The sequence below is a fragment of the Ornithorhynchus anatinus genome, chromosome 1 (assembly GCF_004115215.2).
Source record: "Ornithorhynchus anatinus isolate Pmale09 chromosome 1, mOrnAna1.pri.v4, whole genome shotgun sequence".
In the NCBI taxonomy this organism is placed as follows: Eukaryota; Metazoa; Chordata; class Mammalia; order Monotremata; family Ornithorhynchidae; genus Ornithorhynchus; species Ornithorhynchus anatinus.
The window spans coordinates 415,418-437,810 of NC_041728.1; the positions used below are offsets into that span (position 1 = coordinate 415,418).

General features: G+C 49.1%; 1 protein-coding gene across 2 annotated transcripts in view; it reads right to left on the reverse strand.

Moving 5' to 3' along the window:
* Positions 1-227: 227 nt before the first annotated feature.
* ERCC8 (ERCC excision repair 8, CSA ubiquitin ligase complex subunit) overlaps positions 228-22,393 on the reverse strand; it is a 40,583-nt gene continuing 18,417 nt past the window's right edge. For both annotated transcript variants that reach the window (XM_029072315.2, XM_029072309.2), the window contains exons 9-12: positions 22,243-22,367; positions 19,511-19,708; positions 14,446-14,532; positions 228-790 (exon numbers count right to left, since the gene is read on the reverse strand). In XM_029072315.2, the coding sequence (XP_028928148.1) occupies positions 722-790; positions 14,446-14,532; positions 19,511-19,708; positions 22,243-22,367 (479 nt within the window). In that variant the 3' untranslated portion in view covers positions 228-721. The remainder of the gene's footprint in view (positions 791-14,445; positions 14,533-19,510; positions 19,709-22,242; positions 22,368-22,393) is intronic.

Genomic DNA, 22,393 nt, shown 5'->3' on the forward strand with positions numbered 1-22,393 from the left:
CATAAATTCAACCCCAAAGGCTTGGCCTGGCCACCATGGGACGCTCACTTGTTCATTCATCAATGTGTCCAAAATAAAGGCCTGGGAGATGCTGCCCCTGCCCTCTGGGAGCTTTCACTCTTGGCATCCAGCTGGTGGCGATCTGCTATTCGGGGTAGAGTTCCACACCTCCAGTGCCCTTCCATCTTTAGGAAGACCTCACCAGGTCCCTAATGCCCATGACGAACTTGTAGACTGCATAATTTATTTTAAAAAATACCCAACAGAAACAGAGAATGAAAGCCTTAAAAATAATAATTCACAGACAAAACCACACTTCTAGTAATTCTGGAGTCTCACTTCTCAATCCCATTCCTCCCTGGGAATGTGGCTTTTCTCAATTCAAAAGAAGTGTCTGTCTTTCTCTGTCTCTGTCTGTCTGTCTCTCTCTCTCTTTCTCTCACACACACACACACACACACAGAGCTTCAGGTCCATTTTGAGCTCACTAAATGTTGTGTGCTCATCGATACAGTCTCATTTGGGAAAGGCCAACAGCTTTCTTCTAAAAGAAGCCCGGACCTCGGGAGACGAGAAGGGAATCCAATGACGCGGCAGACAGGTTTGATGTCTCCTCCTCAAGGGGCAGTGAGGCGCCCAAGGCTCCCAAAGGCTCCCGGAACACAGACCCTCTCCTGGGCCATCATCGACAGGCGTGGGATGTTTGCCGGAGGGCTGAAGTTCATCCTTCTTCATCAGTGCTGCTCCAAGCATCTTCAAAAGCTGGATTCACCTGTGATTGCGGGAGGGCCTAGGAGAGGAGGTAAGATGGTAATTTGCTGCTTCAGAACATTTTTCTTGCATCAAAGGAAAAGGAATTCAAGAGCACGTATGCTGCCCGCCAGCCACAGAGCCCAGGCATGGCGCCATTCTCCGATTCACCAGCACATTTAGGGGAAACGAGAAGGCAGCAGAAACCAACACCGAGACCCCATACCCAACTCCCGCCACGCAACTCCGGACTAGCATGAGCCCAAGCCAATGGTAGGCAAAGAGCGGCCTCCACGCTCCTTTCTTGCCTGGAAATGTTGGAATACCGCTCCCTGTTTAGGAAGCCCGATTTTGCTCAGCCCGCTCCATGGGGGGGGTCACAGATTTTCCCACACTGGTTGTGCCGTCCCTGACGTGGGTTTCAAAGGGCCTTTGGCCTCAGCCTGCCTCAAAGAGAGGAAGGGCTAGAATGGGGTTTGGGGTAGGGGTTCGGCCCCGACTGGCAAGAGGGTGGGCAGCAGCACTGGAACCCTGCTGGGCAAAGGTGAAAGGGTGAGGGCTCCCAGAAGAGGTCACGCCTGGTGACCAACACAGGAAAAGTGTCTGACTCCCACATGGACAGTGGTCTGTCCGAGCAGGCCCACCTTCCTGTCTCCGGTCAGCCAGCTGGGTGTTGGGGCGGGGGGGGGGGATCTTGGTGGTGTGGTGGTCCTGTTGTCTGGGGGGTGGGGGGGCAGGAGGGGTGTGCTAGGGAACACCAGCCCCCAGACCCAATGGCTCTTCGAGCAGAGGGAGGGCACTCGCCGGTGGGGGTCTAGGGATCCAGGGAGTCAGAGGAGAGAGAGGAGGAGGGAGAAGAGGTGGGAGAAGGGGAGGGGAGAAAGAAAGGCCAGAGAAGGGGTACATTGCAAGCAGTTGGTCCAACACTCTTTATACAAAAGAGAAACAGCGTGGCTCAGTGGAAAGGGCACGGGCTTGGGAGTCAGAGGTCATGAGTTCGAATCCCGGCTCTTCCACTTGGCAGCTGTGTGACTGTGGGCAAGTCATTAAGACTGTGAGCCTCATGTGTGACAACCTGATTACCCTGTATCTACCCCAGCGCTTAGAACAGTGCTCTGCACATAGTAAGCGCTTAACAAATACCACCATTATTATTATTATTAGTGCTGTGTGGTGGCGTGGCTCAGTGGCAAGAACATGGGCTTGAGAGTCAGAGGTCATGGGTTTGAATCTCAGCTCTGCCACTTCTCAGCTGCGTGACTGTGGGTAAGTCACTTCACTTCTCTGTGCCTCAGTTACCTCAACTGGAAAATGGGGATGAAAACTGTGAGCCTCACGTGAGACAACCTGATTCCCCTGTATCTCCCCCAGTGCTTAGGACAGTGCTCTGCACATAGTAAGCACTTAACAAATGCCAGCATCATTATTATTATTAGTGGCTAGAACTAGGGCTTGGTAGTCAGAGATCTCCGGTTCTAATCCCGGCTCTGCCACTTGGCTGCTGTGGGACTTTTGGAAAGTCACTTCACTTCTCTGTGCCTCAGTTATCTCATCTGGAAAATGGGGATTGAGACTGATGATGATGATCATACAGTGATGATGATGGCATTTGTTAAGCCAATAATACTAATAATAATGGCGGTATTTGTTAAACGCTTACTATGTGCAAAGCACTGTTCTAAGCGCTGGGGAGGATACAAGGTGATCAGGTTGTCCCACGTGGGGCTCACAATCTTCATCCCCATTTTACAGATGAGGTAACTGAGGTCCAGAGAAGTTAAGTGACTTGCCCAAAGTCACAAAGCTGACCAGCGGCAGAACCGGAATTTGAATCCATGACCCGACTCCCCAGCCCGGGCTCTTTCCACTGAGCCACGCTGCTTCTATGCGTGGCTCAGTGAGCACTTAATAAATACGACTGAATGACAGTACAGGCAAATGGCACTGACAGCATAAATGCTGGGGGGAATTCATATAGGCCTATAAACTTCTCAGCAAGAAATCTTTTTTTTTCTGGAATTTGTTAAGCATTACTAAGTTCCAGGCACTGTTCTAAGCGCTTGGGATAGATATGAGGGGATCATGTCGGACACAGTCCGTGTCCCAAATGGGGCTCTCAGTCGTAAACCCCATTTTACAGATGTTAGGTAACTGAGGCACAGAGAAAGGAAGTGACTTGCCCAGGCTCACGCAGCAGACAAGTGGCAGGGCCAGAATTAGAATAATGTGGGTATTTGTTAAGCGCTTACTATGTGCCGAGCACTGTTCTAAGCGCTGGGGGAGACAGAGGGGAATCAGGTTGTCCCACGTGGGGCTCACAGTCTTAATCCCCATTTTACAGATGAGGTAACTGAGGCATCGAGAAGTGAAGTGACTTGCCCAAAGTCACACAGCTGACAAGTGGCCGGGCCGGGATTCAAACCCATGACCTCTGACTCCAAAGCCCTTGCTCTTTCCACTGAGCCACGCTGCTTCTCATGCTGCTCGTGCTGCTGCTTCACGCTTAGAACTCAGGTCCTTCTGACACCCGCGCCTGGGCTCTACCCACTAGCTTTGGGGTGTGGTGGGCAGCGCTGATGTGGAACCCACTCCTCTCTGGATCCTACGGAAAAGGTCTAGCTCTGGGACTCGGGAGACCTGGGTTTTGAGTCCCAGCTCTGCCTGGAGCAAATGTGCAGTGTGGCTCAGTGGAAAGAGCCTGGGCTTCGGAGTCAGAGGTCATGGGTTCGACTCCCGGATCTTCCACTTGTCAGCTGTGTGACTGCGGGCAAGTAATTTAACTTCTCTGTGCCTCAGTTACCTCATCTGTAAAATGGGGATTAACTGTGAGCCTCACGTGGGACGACCTGATCTACCTCAGTGCTTAGAACAGTGCTCTGCACATAGTAAGCGCTTAACAAATACCAACATTATTATTATTATTATTATGTGGGTGGAGGCCGTCCACGTGCTTTGTGAGGCGCTGGTCCCTTGAACCCAACTCCCAGTTGCTCGAGTGCTCTGGGCCCCAGCGGCGGAACACCACAGGCCGGAAGGAGAGAGCGCGAGGGGCACCGCGCATCCGCAGTACTATAATCAACACCCGCACGCGGGGTCTCCGTCTTCAAGTCGCAGGACGGAGGCTGGGCCGTCGTTCCCGGGCAGAGAGACCACCCACCGTTGCAGAGGAAACTCAGGAAAATAAGACGTAAAACCCAAGAGAAGGGATTTAAGAATCCATTAGCAGGAAACCAGGTTTTAAAACCTAAAGTGAAAAGAACCCACCAAGCTCCAATGATTTTTTTTTTTTTGTCCCTACACCCCCCCCTCCTTGACTTTGCTGCTTTCTTACAAAAAATGTCTACAAATAAGCACTGTAAGAGCAGTTTCACCTTTGGAAATGCAATTGGAATTGGGAAACTGGAAAATCAACAAAAACCATCAGAGGGACACAGCTTTTTAGTAAATTAAGTAATTTAATTTTCTTCCAATATCCTTTTTATACACAAGTCACAGTAGATTGACTTTTAATTTATTTTTTATGGCTTTCATCTGGCATGCTCCTCTTCCACTATTTAAAGACGACTTCGCTATAATAACTCAGATGGAATATTTATGAGGTAGTCTCGACACATGTGGGTGCAGTTAATAAACAATAATGTAAAATATGCGAAATAGAGAAGGAGCGTGGCTTAGTGGCAAGAGCACGGGCCTGGGAGTCAGAGGACGTGGGTTCTAATCCCTGCTCTGCCACTTGTCTGCTGTGCGACCTTGGGCAAGTCGATTCACTTCTCTGTGTCTCCGTTCCCTCATCTGTAAAATGGGGATTAAGACTGTGAGCCACACGTGGGACAGTCTGATTACTTTGTATCTACCCCGGCGCTTAGAACAGTGCTTAGCACATAGTACGCATTTAACACATACCATGATTATTAGAGGTCCCTAAACTACATTCTTTGACTCTATCGTGCTTTCTGGAGTAGGAAATTTGGTCATTTAACACAGGGCCGGATGGGACAACGAATCCAGCCCAGGGAAACCCACCGAGACAGGGATCGGGGGTTGCGAGTGGCAGGCAGGGCACTGGGCTGGGCACCGGCCGGGAAGCTCAGCCATGTGGGCTTTCCCCTGAAGGCTCAGAACTCCAGCCATAGATCTCCCGGGCCTCAGTTTCCTCATCTGTAAAATGGGGATTAAAATGGTGAGCCTTATGTGGGACAGGGACAGGGTCCGACCTGATTAACCTGTATCTACCCCTGTGCTTCTTCAGTGCCTGGCACATAGCAAACACTTTGCAAATATCACAGTAAAAAAAAAGAGGATAGTGCCGAGGCTACAGATTTATGAAACAGGGAGGAGAGTGGTATTGTCTTCAGGGATGGGAAAGGCAAGGGAACATTTTTAGCTGCTTTACTTTCAGACCATGGGCTATTTTTCCATAGTTGGTGTGACTTTAACAGTTTTTAAGCCAAACACAGATCCCATGCTACTACTGCACGAGGCATCAACAACCTAAATGACAGAAAAAATGTACTGTTTTGTTTCTATTTGTTGCATACTGAGCTCTGGAATTTAGTTTACTAATACAGCATTAGATGCACAGGATGAAATGCCAAATAACTCCCAAACACTGATAACTGAAAAACTGCATTTTTCATCAAAGTTTAATAATCAGTTTTGAAAGATAGAAGGGTTTTTTTCCAATTTTATTCCCGTACCTCTTAGTGCGGCATCATAAAACACTATGACTTTACCGAGAGTCGAGCCCTAAGAAAACCAATCTGCCGGGACCATGGTAAGAGGAGCCCCAGAAGCTTCCCGAGGGCACCAGGAGGCCCTGTTTCTACCACGTCATTCTCAGGCGGACATTAAAAAATGCACCAGGAGTTGATAGGAGGTGGAGAAAGCAAATTCAGCGGTTGCCATCTGAAAGTAGAGCTTTCTGAGTATTTGAGTGGGTTCATAGAGAAGCAGTGTGATCTAGTGGATAGAATATGGGCCCGGGAGTCAGATGGACCTGGGTTCTAATTCTGGCTCTGCCGCTTGTTTGCTGTGTGACCTTAGGCAACTCACTTCACTTTTCTGGGTCTCAGTAACCTAACCTGTAAATGGGGATTACTAATAATGATGGCATTTGTTAAGTGCTTACTATGTGCCTAGCACTGTTGTAAGCACTGGGGCAGATACGAGGTAATTTGGTTGTCCCACATGGGGTTCACAGTCTTAATCCCCATTTTACAGAGAACTAAGGCACAGAGAAGTTGAGTGACTAGCCCAAAGTCACAAAACTGATAGTGGCGGAGGCGGGATTGGAATCCACAACCTCCAAAGCCCATGCTCGAGCATGACTGTGAGCCCCACGTGAGACAGGGACTGATCACCTTGTACCCAGCCCAGCACTTAGAACAGGGCATGGAACACAGAAAGTGCTCAACAAACACCATGAACAACAACGACATGGGGTTAGGACCTTGCATCACACATTAGCTTCTTAAAACTCCATTTTTCTCCAAAAAAAAAAAAAAAATGACAGTCCTTGATCTTGCTGTTTCAGGAGGTGCCACGGTTTGGCTAACGTACACATAATGTTCTCCACGCATCCCTGGCTATCAAGGTGTCATATGCTATGGCCAGGCATGGCAGAAAGGGTGCTAGTCATCCTTGCCGGGCCAGAAAGGGAAGAGGCTTTCGAGAAGCTTCCTGTCTAATTTAATACCTGCCACCCGGATGACATTTATGTTAAAAATCCGGACGAGACTCAGGCTGTGGGCGATTTACAAGCAATGGAACGTGCAACTTCCTAACAAAGACCAAAATATAGAACAGAGTCTGGGAGACCGGGAGACAGAAGGGCCTCTCAGCAGAGAAAAAGGACTCGTTTTCAGTAAGTAAATATTGTGATTAATTCCCACCTGATAAATCCAGCTTGAACTTTTAAGAAAGACAGCAGAAGTGATAATTGCAAGGGGAAACACCTTGCGGGCGCACAAGGCACCGGAACAAGAAAACAATTGTAATTGAACAGGCTGGCCCGGGGCCACTGTGCCCTAACACTGTCACATCGCTTAGTAGGGACACTCTGACGGCATCCAGTGACAGCTGGAAGTTTCCTGAAGGACCAAGTGATCCTGGCAACCAACGAGATTGGAGGAACTGTTTGGTAGAGGGACCAGAGGGAGTCAGGTTTGGGCCAATCTTACTTAACATCTTAATTAATTATGTGGAACAGAAGGGTGAGCAGCATGTTAATTAGATTTACAGATGATGCTAATTGGAAAAAGCTGTCCAGGAACCAAGTAATAAAAAACAAACAAAACCTAATGAGATTAGAACACTAAGAAACAATCAGTGACAGAAAGCCAAAAATTCCAAGGTCCAAAGCTGCCCCCCTCCCCCCCCCCCCCCCCCCCCGGCCCGGCCCGGCCCGGCCCCAAGACACATATTCAGAGCACGCGGAGACTTAAAATGAGCGATGGCTCCTTTGAATGACGATGAAGGAGGGAAAGAAAAAAATCACAACAAAACCACCACAAAACCACTAATGCTGATGTGGAAACCCCATGACTAAATACCGTTTGCCATTTCCGGGCGCACGTCTAAGCTCCTTGAGGGCAAGAATAGCATCTGCTAATCTTACTGTACTCTCCCAAGCTTAGTTCAATGCCCTATTCATTCATTCAATAGTATTTATTGAGTGCTTACTATGTGCAGAGCACTGTACTAAGTGCTTGGAATGTACAATTCGGCAACAGATAGAGATAATCCCTGCCCAATAACGGGCCCTACACCCAGGAGGTGCTCAGTACGTGCTGTGGACTGATAAATTACAAGTCCTCGGTTCATAGTAGCAACAACAGGGAGACACCATGCAAGAAAGAATGAGAGAGCAAGCTCTCTTTGTGAGCTTTTTGAGCCTTTGTGAGTGCTGAGGCAGGTTGTGGCCCTCACACTTGAAAGAGTTTCCAGTCAGAGAAGAGTTACCACAGTGATCCCGAGAGCCTGGAGCCCATGGGCAAGTGCTGAAGGAATTGGGGCCTTTCTTTAATGGACAGGGTATAGGTCTGGGAGTCAGAGGGATCTGGGTTCTAATCCCTGCTCCACAACATGTCTGCCGGGTGACCTTGGGCCATTCACTTCACTTCTCTGTGCCTCAGACACCTCATCTGTAAAATGGGGATTAAGACTGTGAGCCCCACGTGGGACAGGGACTGTATCCGACCTGATTAGCTCGTATCTACCCCAGTGCTTAGAACAGCAAGTGCTTAACAAATGCCATCATTAATCTTATTATTAGAAAAGGTTGAGGGGAAAAGTTAGGCGATGATTTTAATGAGGAAGGGCTAACCAATTGTTCTCGGGGCAGGGGTTGTCCACTGAGACAAATTAAATTAAAGCAAGATGATATCAGTCGGCCCAAGAGAATAAGGTCCTGGCTGAGTGAGGGAGTGACCCACACTGGAGTAAGCCCCCAAGGGAGCATCGGAAGTTTCAACCTCAAAGAAATCTGAGATGACTCAAATGGCCATCTCGGTCACTGGCCCGCCAAAAGGAAGAGGGAGGAGGCAGGTGACTCCCGTCTGACTTTTCTACGACCCGGGCACCCAAACAGAATAACTGGGAAAGCGAGGCACATTGGTTTCTTTCAAGCGAGACCCACTTGGCTATTTTTAACAAGGACATGAAAATATATGAAAGGGCATGAGGAGCAGTATGACCTAGTGGGAAGAGCACAGGCCTGGGAGTTCAGAGGACCTGGGTTCTATTTCCGGCTCTACCATTTTCCTGTTGTGTGACCTTGGGCAAGTCGCTTCACTTCTCTGTGCCTCTGTTTCCTCATGTGTGAAATGGGGATTAAATCCTACTCCCTCCTACAATAACTGTTAGCCCCATGAGGGGCAACCGATTAACCTGTATCTTCCTGGCACTTAGAAGAGTGTCTGACACATAGCAAGTGCCTAACTAATACCACTAAGCAAAATTTAAAAAAATGGGCTAGGTCGATGGCCCGTCCTGGTCCCTCACTTGGGGCATCCTCCTCACTCTAGCTCATCAGCATAATAATAACAATAATATAATTATGGTATTTGTTAAGCACTTACTATGTGCTGAGTACTGTTCTAAGCGCGGGGGTAGATACAGGGTAATCAGATTGTCCCACCTGGGGCTCACATTTTTTCATCCCCATTTTTACACATGAGGTAACTGAGGCACAGAGAAGTGAAGTGACTTGCCCAAGGTCACACAGCAGACAGGTGGCAGAGCCGTGATTAGAACCCACGACCTCTGACTCCCAAGCCCGGGCTCTTTCCACTGAGCCAGGCTGCAGCATCCTCCCCCTTCTTCTGTTCAAACAGTTCCTGAAATCCCACCGGCTCTCCATGAAGTCTTCTCTGAGCAAGCTGGAGCGAGGATGACTACCCACTGGCTCCAACCTCAGAGCCCGCGACCCCTCCCACCTGCCCCGAGTGGCCCCGGCCGGTTTCTCCACTTGGCCCGCACCGTTGACGGGTGGCGGTGACCCCCTCTCACCCCGGTTCCGAGCTTGGTCGTCCACATGCCCGCCGGCCCGTCTCCAGCATTACCCGTCTTTGGGTCCCACAGCTCGGGGACCTTCCATTCGCTCCGTGCGGGACCCTGAGACAGTGCCATATCGGTAAGCACTCCGTCAAGATGATAACTCGATAAGTTGACTGCAGCTTTCATCCTTATCATCAGAATAATTTGTTCAACTGGCTGGGTGCTTTCCTTCTTCCCCAAGTCCCTTCACGGATTCTAAGCCCCTTGAGGACAGGGCCAATCTTTGAGTCTGGTTCTTTCTCTCCAAGCACTTCGTACGGTGCTCCATCCCCAGTATAAACGTCACTTCTTGACCCATCATTTCCATGCCATTCTTGTAATAATAATAATGTTGGTATTTGTTAAGCGCCTACTATGTGCAGAGCACTGTTCTAAGCGCTGGGGAAGATACAGGGTCATCGGGTTGTCCCACGTGAGGCTCACGGTCTTAATCCTCATTTTACAGATGAGGGAACTGAGGCACAGAGAGGTTAAGTGACTTGCCCACAGTCACAGAGCTGACAAGTGGCAGAGTCGGGATTCGAACCCATGACCTCTGACTCCCAAGCCCGGGCTCTTTCCACTGAGCCACGCTGTAGCTATTAAGACTATAGTTCTTCATAGCCCTGTGAAGTAGAGAGAGGGTGGAACTGTCATCCCCATTTCCCAGATGAAGAAATGGGGGCCGAGAGAGGCTTATAGATTTATTAACAATATCATCATCCTTATTATTATTGTTGCATGTGTTAAGCTAATGCTGCTGTTTTGTGCTCTCCCAAGTACTTAATACAGTGCTCTGCACACGGTAAGCACTCAATAAATAACACTCATTGATTAAGCTCTTACTATGTGCTGTGCACTGTACTAAGGGCTGGGTTGGATACCAGATAATCAGGTCAGACACAGTCCCTGTCCCTCAAGGGGCAGGCTCACGATAAGTAGGAAAGAGAATAGTAATGCATCCCCATTTTACAGACGAGGGCACTGAGGCATAAGGAAGTTAAGTGACTTGCTTAAGGTCACACAGCAAGCAGGTGGCAGAGCCAGGATTAGAAGCCAGGTCCTCTGACTCTCAGACCTTACTTTCTTCCACTAGATCCTGCTGCTTCTCAACTTGAAATACATTCTGTGAATAGGCAGTGCACAGTAAATAAATGTAAAAACAATGGTATTTATTGTGCAGTCTCCGGTGTGCACAGCACTGTACTAAGCTCTTAGGAGAGCAAGCAGTGTGGGTTGGTGGAAAGAGCCCGGGTTTGGGAGTCAGAGGTCGTGGGTTCTAATTCCGACTCCACCACTTGTCAGCTGTGTGACCTGGGGTGAGTCACTTCACTTCCCTGTGCCTCAGTTACCTCATCTGTAAAATGGGGATTCAGAGTGTGACCCCATGTGGGACAACCTGATCACCTTGTATCTCCCCCAGCGCTTAGAAGAGTGCTTGGCACATAGTAAGCACAAATGGCATTATTATTACATTATTACATTCCCTGCCCACGGTGAGCTTACAGTTTGGAGTGTAAAGCAAATCGAGCTCTACATTTTAAAACCGTGCTTAAATTGATGACTTCCTTAGGTTGACCAGAGCTGCACGTGGCTTTGTTCCGTTTAACTAAGGTGTCAGGGAGCATTAGATTTACTGGTTCCAAGATTCCCTGAAGCCATAAGGGAATACACAGTTGTGTACTTGCAGCCCCCCTTAGCCTCCTCAGGCTAGAGCTAAATCACCAAAGGGTCAACAGAGGCAAACACGTGTCTCACTGGAGACCACTCTAGCCCTCTCTAGCTCACTGTGGGCCGAGAACATGTCCATCAACTCTGTTGTACTGGAGTCTCCCAAGCAACTTAATACAGTGCTCTGAACACAATAAGTGCTCAATAAATACCACTGATGATGACCCAGCAGATATGGCTTGAACGCTGGTGGGCTGGCAATCGATGATATTTATCGATCGATGGCATTTATTGAGCGGTTGCTATGTGCAGAGCCCTGTACTAAACACTTGGGACGGTCCAATGTAACAGAGTTGGTAGACACGTTCCCTACCCGTAATGAGCCTGCAGTCTGGAGGGCAGAGTTGTCCATTCGTATTCTCCTTCCAGCCACCACTCAGGGAGACGTGGAGGTTTTGGCAATGTCCAGGTAATAATAATAATAATAATGGTGGTATTTGTTAAGCGCTTACTATGTGCAAAGCACTGTTCTAAGCGCTGGGGGAGATACAGGGTGATCAGGTTGTCCCACGTGGGCTCACAGTTTTAATCCCCATTTTCCAGATGGGGTAACTGAGGCACAGAGAAGTGAAGTGACTCGGCCACAGTCACCCAACTGACAAGGGGCGGAGGCGGCATTCGAACCCATGACCTCTGGCTCCCCAGCCCGGGCTCCTTCCGCTGAGCCACGCTGCAGGTAATAATAATAATAATAATGGTGGTATTTGTTAAGCGCTTACTATATGCAAAGCACTGTTCTAAGCTCTGGGGGGGATATGAGGTGACCAGGTTGTCCCACGTGGGGCTCACAGTTTTCATCCCCATTTTCCAGATGAGGGAACTGAGGCACAGGCAAGTTATGCGACTTGCCCAAAGTCACATGGCTGGCAAGTGGCTGAGCCGGGATTAGAACCCATGACCTCTGACTCCCAAGCCCGGGCTCTTTCCACTGAGTCACGCTGCTTCAGGTAGCTGAGCCCCGTCAGATCGGGGGCCACCAATCACAGAGCGAGGGGCCCCAGGGGGGACACACCTTGGTTCTCCTGGGCCTCTCTGGGTTGAGCCACAGCCCCCAAATCTCCTGGGTTACGGCCACGGTCACGGCTCTCTGAGCTCCCCCCGGGCCGCACAAGGGTCATTAAGTTCAAATCAATCCAACCCGTGAAAAAACACCCATAGTTTGTTTTTGAAATAAAGTCAATTCTACGCAGCAATAAGCACTTAACAATAACTTTTACAATGCAACAAAGGAATCAGAGGTACAATTTCAATGACATCTAAGAGGGCAGAAACACAGATCCCTGACGGGAATAAATGATTCTATCATCTACTCCCTCAAAAATAACTACAACTGGCATTTCTGGATTTAAAAAGTTACCATTCACTCAACGTTCTGTGAACGTAAGAAAATCATGTATGAATAACTGCAAATTATGACAAAACCCCATATCTACAAGGGTCCAAAAAAAAAATCTCATTTTACACCACCAGAGACTTTCAAGACTGTCTTTACAATGCCACTCAAGTGCCAGTAAAAACTAATGAGGAATTCCCCAGCCCCCATATTGAAACCAACTGGAATTCTAGGAAAATCCGTGCTGTTTTCTGTAGTTATCACAGCCCCGGGGTTCACATTCTCAGTGGAGAAAGGTGACGAGGTTCGTCCTGCTCTCCTCTCCACCCCGCCCCACTGCCCATGAATGTGAGACCGTGAGTATGAAACCGCACGTTGGGGAACGGGCAAGGGGAAAAGTACGGACCGGCCTGCTGAAAATTGGCAGCTCCCCAGGAACACACTCGACAGAGCGAAAGAGGCACACTGACTCAAACCCAGTGATCTTCAGAGCCTGCTCAAGTCACACCCGAAACTGCATGTGTACATGGTTGGCATAACATTTGGGTGCTGACAGAATAATCAGACTACTGCATTTTCCCATCTTCTACCCAGGATGCTTTCAGGCACTTCAAAGGTAGACCATTAAATGCCAACTGTTGCAATGTCTGATAAAAACCACCACTTCTGACATATTGGATTTTTCTTCTTTCTCCCCTCTCTGGCAGAGACAGATTAGATCCAAGGTCCTCTGACTCTGACTTATCCAAGGACACACAACAGGCCAGTGGCTGAGCTAGGATTTAAACCTAGTTCTCCCAACTCCTCCACCACAATGCAAGAGACTCTGTGATAATATGCAACAGTTAGCAAGGGACCCAGTCCATGGGGATGAGTGAAACACGGCCTCCTCAGCCAACAGACAGACTCCTCACCCACCCTAGCTCTCTGACAACACCTGACAGTTTTCATTCAGACTTGGAAAGATGCAAAATGGCAGCTCTGGCCTCTAAGTTCTTTGAAGCCTGCCCCTGTCCCACTCCCCATCCTGCCACAAAATCCTTTTGTCCCGATAGCCCACGCACTCTTAATGAACAATGGCAGCTACATAAGATAGGTTGAGGTTTTATAAGCCCCCCAAACCAAGTTAATGTTGTCTCAACATGCTACAATCGATTCCTTCACGCAGCTTCCCAGTCCTGAAGTCTCAAGGCCACGGGTGGTCTGGTCTTCCCCAAAGGGGACTCCGTCCTCCCTCCCCATCAGCATGCTCATGCCAGAGCCCAGAGCCCACTGAGAAATGCCCGGGCACGTCTCAGATGGAGGTGCCTACTCTTCCGTGTGTGCGTGGGGGAGAGAGAAGAGCAGAAATCGAGTAGGGAATGAGGAATGGCAGGGGACAGGCTTCACTGAAGTGGTAGGCCAGAGTGGTGCCATTTAGGGCCACCCCATCCATGACTGGAAACTCTCAAGGCTGGTCAGAGGCAGCTGGGATGAGTGAGGCTGGGGGTTTGGCTCCCTCGGCTGCAGGGGCCATCGCCCCTCTCGCTTCTGCGGACTGGGCTCTGGCAGTCTGGGAGGTCCCCGAGTCACAGCGGCCGGCCCCGGCCCATCTCTCGGCATCTGCCACGCAGAACTCCCAGGGGAGGGTGGGCGCCTCTGAGCCACCTACCAGAGGTAAGGAATAGCAGGAAGCCCCAAGCCAGGTCACTCTCTTGGCACTGGTGGAGAAGTGAGTTTCCTAGAATACCCAGTTTCTCTCAGAGCCCAGTCAGAGTGCTCGTCAAACAACTACTGGCCATATTTGACGCGGCATGTCTGGGAATCCTTCTTTCTCTGGGTGCAGCACGCAATCCAAATGTATCTTTGGACATTTCCAATTCCCAAATGGCACATCCAGCCTGACCTGTGCCCATGTATTCTGACAGAATGGAGGGTGTGACCCATCCATGCCAAGGGGTCTCCTTTCAGCTGGGCCACTTTAAAATCCCTGATGGTTTTTAGTACCATATCTAGGGGCAAATCCCGTACACGACCACACGATGATACCGATCAATGGCCCGAGCCAAAAGCGTCTGTAATTGCCGGGCAGTAGAGACAGGTGAAATCATACCCACCTTCTCACTGTCTTCATCGGGGACTGGCTCGCGAAGCACGGGCACCCATGCCAGGACGTTGCAGTCACGGCTGCCACTGTACAGCTCCTGGAAGACAGAGTCCAAAAGAGGCTGACGATCGTGCAGAGCAGAAGGAGTTTCTGTTAGCCACCGGGTCACTCGGGGCTTTCGGAAATGAAAGTGGGCTTAATTAATTGTGGTATTTGTTAAGTGTGGCATTTGTTAAGCACTTATTATGTGCCAGGCACTGGACTAAGTGCTGGGATGAATACAAGCAAATTGGGTTGGACAAAGTCCCTGTCCCGCAAGGGCCTCAAAGTCTTAATCTCCAGCGGGCTGCCTCCAATCAATCGAAGGTATTTATTGAGCGCTTTCTGTGTGCAGAACACTGAACTAAGCACTTCTTTCTATGAAAAAAAGCTGAACGAAAGTTAATAACAAAGATGCATCTCTGAATTTTTAAATGAAAAAAAAAAAACATTTTATGTTTCTACAGAGGAAGAAATACGTTCTTGGCTTGAAGGGCAAACACCTTGTAATTCTATTCTCCTTGGGTGATCACTAGATAAACATAGCAAAGACAGACTGTGGCTATTTATTTTGCGGTGGATTCATTCCGCATCAGCAAGATGAGACACATGTCGTGTTGTTCGGGCTCGGTGGCAGGGTGAAAACGCTGTACTGTTTTCTCCTCATCTGGGTTCCCTGTCAGAGCAGTTAGCTGGATATTTAAAAAACAAAACACCTTTCTAGGTGAGTATCTATGACGCGCAGGCCCAGGGAGCTGTAGACAGGTCCCTTTGGCTTGGTGGTCACCGACTGGGCTCCTTTCCCAGGAGCTGTGAGGCCAGCATAATATTACCAGTATCAATACATTCTTACTATGCTTCAAGTAATGTATTAAGCACTGGGATAGACATAAGATAATCAGGTCAGACATAGTCAAGGTCCTACATGGGGCTCACGGTCTTAATTTCCATTTTTCAGATGAGGAAACTGAGGGCCAGAAAAATGAAGGTCAAGGTTCAAGTCTGGACACTTTCCAGTAGGCCCCGCTGCTTGCAACAGCCCAGCACTCAGGCAATGGATTCCTAATGCGGCACCAATTTACATCTCAAGGGGGGCATAGTGTCACTGGGCTTAGTATATACTTTATTGCTCCCTATTACTATCGCTGCTGCTCAAGCCTAAAGGGGGTGTGAGCCTCTTAAAGGACGAAACTGTAAAGAGAGAAAATGGAATTTCCTTGATTTTTGGTGGCGCTCTGCTGCTGCTCCTTCCCATTTGAGTTTAGGTGTCCAAGATGGCCCCGTTGCCTATTTCACCCTTCTAGTGCCTTCGCCTGGCCAACTGACCAACTCGAAGAAAAATGCCCTGAAAGAGAACAACGTCCAACCCTTCCCCATCTAAGGCGTGACTCTTTAGCGATCCTGGCCCACAGTGGGTTTTGATTCAAGACCGGGCAGGATCAGAGGGTACTCGAGGAACACCCAGCATCGATGATCCCCGGGAGGAATGGGCACCAGGCAGCCCTGGGGCCCAGTGCCCACAGGCACTCATCAGTAAATGTCTCACTCTGCCCTTTCTACTACCTCCAACTGTCTCCCTGTTGAGGCGGTATCCATTTTGCAATTAGGACTGATGGTAATGACCAGAGCTGGGGTGACGGACCTGGTTACTAAGGACCAGTCAGTCAGTCATTCAGTCAATCGTATTTACTGAGAGCTTAAGGAACGCAGAGCATTCGTCCTAAGCATTTGCTAAACTACGACCCAGCAATATAAACAGACACATTCCCTGACCACAACTAGCTTACAGTCTAGAGGAGGGACAGACATTAATATAAATGAATTATAGGAATGGATGTGGGGCTGGGGGGAGTGATGAATAAAGGGAGCAAGTCAGGGTGACGCAGAAGGGAGTGGGAGAAGAGGAAAAGAGGGCTTAGTCGGGGAAGGCCTCTTGGAGGAGATGGGTTTTCAATAAGGTGAGGGAGAGTAACTTTCAGATATTCAATTGTATTTATTGAGCGCTTACTATGTGCACAGCACTGTAATAAGCGCTTAAAGATATAAGGAGGGAGGGTGTTCCAAGCCAGAAACAGGAGGTGGGCGAGGGGTCAGTGGTGAGATAGATGAGATCGAGGTACAGTAAGAAGATCAGCATTAGAGAAGTGAAGTTCGTGGGCCAGTTTGTCATAGGACAGTAGAAAGGTGAGATAGGCGGGGACAAGGTGATCGAGTGCTTTAAAGCCAACGGTGAAGAGTTTTTGTTTGATGTGGAGGTGGATGAGCAACTACTGGAGTTTCTTGAGGAGTGGGGAAATGTGGACTCAATGTTTTTGTAGAAAAATGATCCGGGCAGCAGAGTGAAGTATGGACTGGAGTGGGGAGAGATAGGAGGCAGGGAGGTCAGCAAGGAGGCTGATATAGTAATCAAGGTGGGAGAGGATAAATGCTTGGATTAACGTAGCGGCAGTTTGGATGGAGAGGAAAGGCTGGATTTTAGTGATGTTGTGAAAGTCAAACTGACAGGATTCTACCAACCACCCGGCACTAGACAGCACTGAGGGAGAGACGGTGAAGAGGGAGGGCCTTTGGGAACTGGATCAGAGCTGCCCTGAGCGCAAGACTCGACTGAAACAAAAGAGCTCTGTCACCATCAGAAGCCTTTATGCCTCAGCAGTGAGGAAGGAAAAAATGCTTCTATAAACCATCAATAATCAATGACATTTTAATGCTTACTGTGTGCAAAATACTGTACTAAGACTGCAGACTGAAAGCCAGACTGTACACTTATTGTGGACAGAGAATGGGTCTACCGACTCTGTTGTATTATACTCTCCCAAGTGCTCAGTACAGAGCTCTGCACACAGTAAGCGCTCGATAAATACCATTAATGGAGTCAATACAAGAGCGTTGGTGGACACAATTCCTGCCCACAAGGAGCTGGCAGACTAGAGAAGTAACAGTAGCATTTACTAAGATCTTACTGTGTGCAGAGCACTGTACTAAGTGCTGGGAGAGAGCACGCTGGTGGAAAGTAGAGCTAGTCCACGTCGATCAGTGGGCTCACAAGCTAGGAGGGCTTAGACAAGCTCTTCACGGGAACACCGATATCTGATTGCTTCATTGTAACGGGCGTCTCCAATGCCAGAGTTTTAAGTAATGGCCACATGTGGAGTAAAGTCAGTAAGGCCCACGAGAACGGCAAACTCAAGAGGGTCGGCTTTCTTTTGTCGAGTGGATGCGCCCGACTTTATACCACTGTATCACTTCACAGTCACACCGTCTCACAATTACAACTACAGCCAACATCACCGTCGGCCTGCCGAACAAGAGAAACACATCCCGGATGCCTGCGGCATCTAAACGGTGGCCCCTTATCGATTACGCCGCAGGCCAAAGGAGGGTGGGACTTGGGAAGCCACCCCTGCCGTTCAACCTGCAGTCTGCGGTCCTGGCAGATGACCGAGGCCTCAGCGACACCACTAGCCCTGCTGTTGTAAAGATCTACAGCCTCAGCTGCAACAGGCTAGTTACAAAGCCAGCCAGAGAGGAGGGAATAATGAGAGTCACGGTGGTACTTGTCAGCTGCCCATTATGTGCCAAGCGCTGGGGTAGATACAACCCGATCGGACGCAGCCCCATGGGGTCTGAACTGTGTGGAACGCTGGGCACCGTGGCACCTGGGGACTCCCACAGTCTCTGGGGATAATGGGCCGAGGACAGGGCAGGGAAGCAGGTGGGGAGCCCAGCATCTGCCGGGGACTTTTGGGAGGGGCTGGGAGAAGTTCGCTTGATTTGTTTAGGCCGGTAAAGGGTGGGGGGCCGGTGCGAATAAAACCAGAAGCGGCCACAGAGGGATCACTTTTGCTAATAATTATGGTACTTAATAATAATCATGGTACTTGTTAAGCACTTACTATGTGCCAAGCACAGTTCTAAGCACTAAAACTGATCCACATCTGTAAAATGAGGTAACTAAGGATCAGAGAAGTTAAGTAACTCGCCCAGGTCAGAGGTGGCAGAGCCCGGATTAGAACCCAGGACTCCCAGGTTCTATCCACTAAGCTATGCTGCTTCTACTTAGTCTGCTCCTCTCAGACAGAGCACACACCAATACCAGGCTGTACCTAGGACTCAACCAGTTAGTCACTCATACTTATCGACCACTTACTATATGTAGAGCACTGTAATAATAGTAATAATTTTGGTACTTGTTAAGTGCTTACTAAGTGCAAAGCACTGTTCTAAGCGTTGGGGGGATACAAGGTGATCAGGTTGTCCCACGTGGGGCTTACAGTCTTAATCTCCATTTTACAGATGAGGTAACTGAGGCCCAGAGAAGTGAAGTGACTTGCCCAAAGTCACACAACTGACAAGCAGCGGAGCCGGGATTAGAACCCATGACCTCTGACTCCCAAGCCCGGGTTCTTTCCACTGAGCCACGCTGCTCCAAGCACTTGGAATCTAGTGGAATATAACAAGCACTTGGAATATAACAATAGAATAGACATGTTCCCTGCCCACAACGAGCTTACAGTCTAGCGGGGGAGAGAGTCATTAATATAAATTAAAATAAATAAAATTACAGATATGTACATAAGTGACTTATGAGGTCAACTGGGGGTTTCACCTTGAATCTCTTTTTCTGTTGTTAAGTGCTTACTGTGTGCCAAGGACTGAATGAAGCACTGGGGTAGATACTCGATTAGACTGTAAGCCTGTCAACGGGCATGGACTGTCTCTATCTGATGCCGATTTGTACATTCCAAGCGTTTAGTACAGTGCTCTGCCCATAGTAAGCGCTCAGTAAATACTATTGAATGAATTGAATGAATACAAGCTAACTGGGTTGGACACAATCCCTGGCCCACAGTTTTAATCTCCATTTTACAGATGACGTAACTGAGGGTGAGAAAAGTGAAGCGACTTCTCCAAGGCCACACAGTAGCCAGGAATAGAACCCAGGCCCTCGCTCTACCAGGCCAAAGCCCAATCCGCCCGTGGGCGAGCGGCCCAAACATCGGAACCCCGGTTCCACCCCGAGGTACTGGATTTACCTGGAAGTTCGGCTGGAACACACAGCAGTCCACGGTGTTGTAGTGTCCCCTGAGCATGGTTATCAGTTCTCCCGAGTACACAGTGTACACCGCAATGGTGCTCCCATATGGCACGAAAACAAATTCTGGACTGCAGCCCTGAGAGATGGCGAATTTCAATCCTTTTCGACTTTCGTTACAGACTTTGCCGTAATTTACCTGCAAGAGTCAAGGTTATCCAGTTACTTGTTCCCGAAGCTAGGCATGGAATTTCATAGTGACTTTTGAACATCTCATAGTCAAACTATTCTTTAGCACATGCTCTAATAATGATAATAATAATATTAATAGTGATATTTGTCAAATGTAGGTTATGTGCCAAGCACTCGGATAGTTAATCCAGTCAGATACAATCCCTGTCCCCCAGCCCTAACAAATCCCATTTTCATCACCGTCGTCATTGTGATCGGCATCAAAATCCAGGTATCCCGAAATCCTAGAGCGAGACCCCGGTTAAGGTGGGCTGGAAAGGAGCCAGCCCAAAGAATTTCAATTATAATGTCAAGCAATGAACCCCACCTGCCACTGAGAAGGACAGCTGCATCTCCCCCCTGCACAACCATGCTGACATAACATTCTAGGGCAAGGGTTGGAAAGGGGAAGACAGTGTGGTCCCGTGGAAGGAGAATGGGACCAGGACTCAGGAGAATGGGGAGAAAAGGTCGTGGAGCCCTAAGAGTAGATGAGTTCTCCAAAGGAGTGGATGAAAGGGGAGAGTGGAAGGGGATGGCCAGAACTGAGCCTTGAGGGACCCTCACACTCAGGGAGTGGGAGGCTGAGAAGGAGCTGGATTCAACTACCACCTCCACATCGAGGACTCCAAATCCACCTTACACATTCCAACCTCTCTCCTCTACCATCTTGCCTTCCCCCTTCCTGCCACCAGGAATTACTACATTGAAAGTGGGAATATTAGAAACTACATGGATGTCCCACTGGCATTTCCATAGGTCCAAAATGTTATGCAACAAAATCCTACTCGAGCCCACGTCTTGGGCATTAATCTTGGACTCCTCTCTCTCTTTCAACCCCCATAATCAGTCAGTCAATAAATCCTGACAATTCTTTCTTCACGACAGCTCCGGGATTCAGCCCCTTCCTCCAAACTGATATATACCACCTCGACTACTGCATCAACTTCCTCGCACACCTTTCTGCCTCCAGCCTCTCCCTTTCCAGTCCATTCTTCAACCTGCTCCCCGGATCATTTTCCTGAACAATCAGTCGGTAGATTAATGGCATTTACTGAGTACTTACTTTATGCACAGCACTATGCTAAGTGCTTGAGAGAGCACATCTCTGCACTTCTCAAAATTCCTCCGTCGGTTGCCCACCTATTCCTTTCCAAGTCACACAGAAGCCCCAGACCTTTGGCTTTAAAGCTTTCAATCAGCTTTCTCCCTTCTCTATCTTCACTCCTCCCCTACTTCACCCCAATGCACAAGCTTCTGTCCCCCATGCTAACCCAATTCACTGGGCCTCATTCTCCCTTCTGTCTCATGGTGGATCCTTCGTTCATGTCCTCCCCACTGCCTGGAGCTCCCTCTCGTCACACCTGGCAGACCCCTGTGCTCTCCCTACTTCAAAGTCCTCCTAAAACCACATAAGGTTTTCCCTGATGAATCTCACATCTCCCCCATCCTGTTCCCCGAACACCGCCACTCCAGCACTTGCGTGTCACCTAAGCTCTTGGGTACTCTCTCCGCTTCCCCCCAGCACTTACAGAAATATAATTAAATTGCTGTTGATTCCCCCATCTGTAATTTACTTTAGGGTCTGACTCCCCCTGCTAGATCAGAAGCTCCTCAAGGGTCCTGTACTTGCACAAGGGATTAGTACAGTGCCTTGCATAGGATATTGGCTCAGTTGATGCTACTGATAGATTAACTTGATATCCACTCTCCCTTCCTCTTAGATTGGAGCTCTGGGTGGGACAGGGATTGTGACTGATCTGATATCTTCTATCTTCCCCAGAGTTTTACAAAGAGTAAGTGATGAATAAACTGTACCATCATATCATCAGGATTACCGCTATCATTATGATTAGGGTGGGAGTGGATGTGGAGAACAAGGTGGGTGGATGAATTCATAAGGGTGAAAGGATGGGGGTGGGGCGGGGGCCTGAATGGCAATCCTGAAGTTCTTGGGCAGACAAGGCACCCATCAGCCTAAGCGATCGAGCCCCTCGTACCTTCCAGGAGAGAAGAGGGAGGAAGGAGTGAGGTGGCAGAGATGCCAACTTCCACTTTGAGCACCAGGACAAAGAGAGGGCAGAGATGACCTTGGGCAAGTCACTTAACTTCTCTGGGCCTCAGTTCCCCCATCTGTAAAATGGGGATTACGACTGTGATCCCTACATGGGACAGGGACTGTGTCCAACCCGGTTACCTTGTATCTATTCCAGCGCCTGGCACAAAATGGGCACTTAACAAATACCACAATTATCATTATTATTGCATTATTTTAAGAGGATGAGGCTGTCCAAGGTCATGTAGCAGGCCGGTAGCAGAGCTGGTCCCAGAACCCGGGTCTCCTGACACGGTCCCACGTCCCTTTCTGCCAGGCCACACAGGCTCTCTACAGTAGAGAGCTGTACGGAAAAACGTGAAGAGATCTGCGTTCCATTTCCCGACCAACTGTGAGTAGGTGGTCTGGACTGCCGACCTCCCCTGGCCGGGCGGGGCACCTCTCACCAGCGTGTTCTTCCCAGCCGAGCTGTTCCACAGCCTCATCCGGTCGTCCGTCCCCACGGTCAGAAGGTGGAGCCCGTCCCTCGTGAAGCACAGGCCGTTCACTCTCCCGTTGTGAGCGGTATTGGCTGCCGTGACAAACGAGAGACTTTCA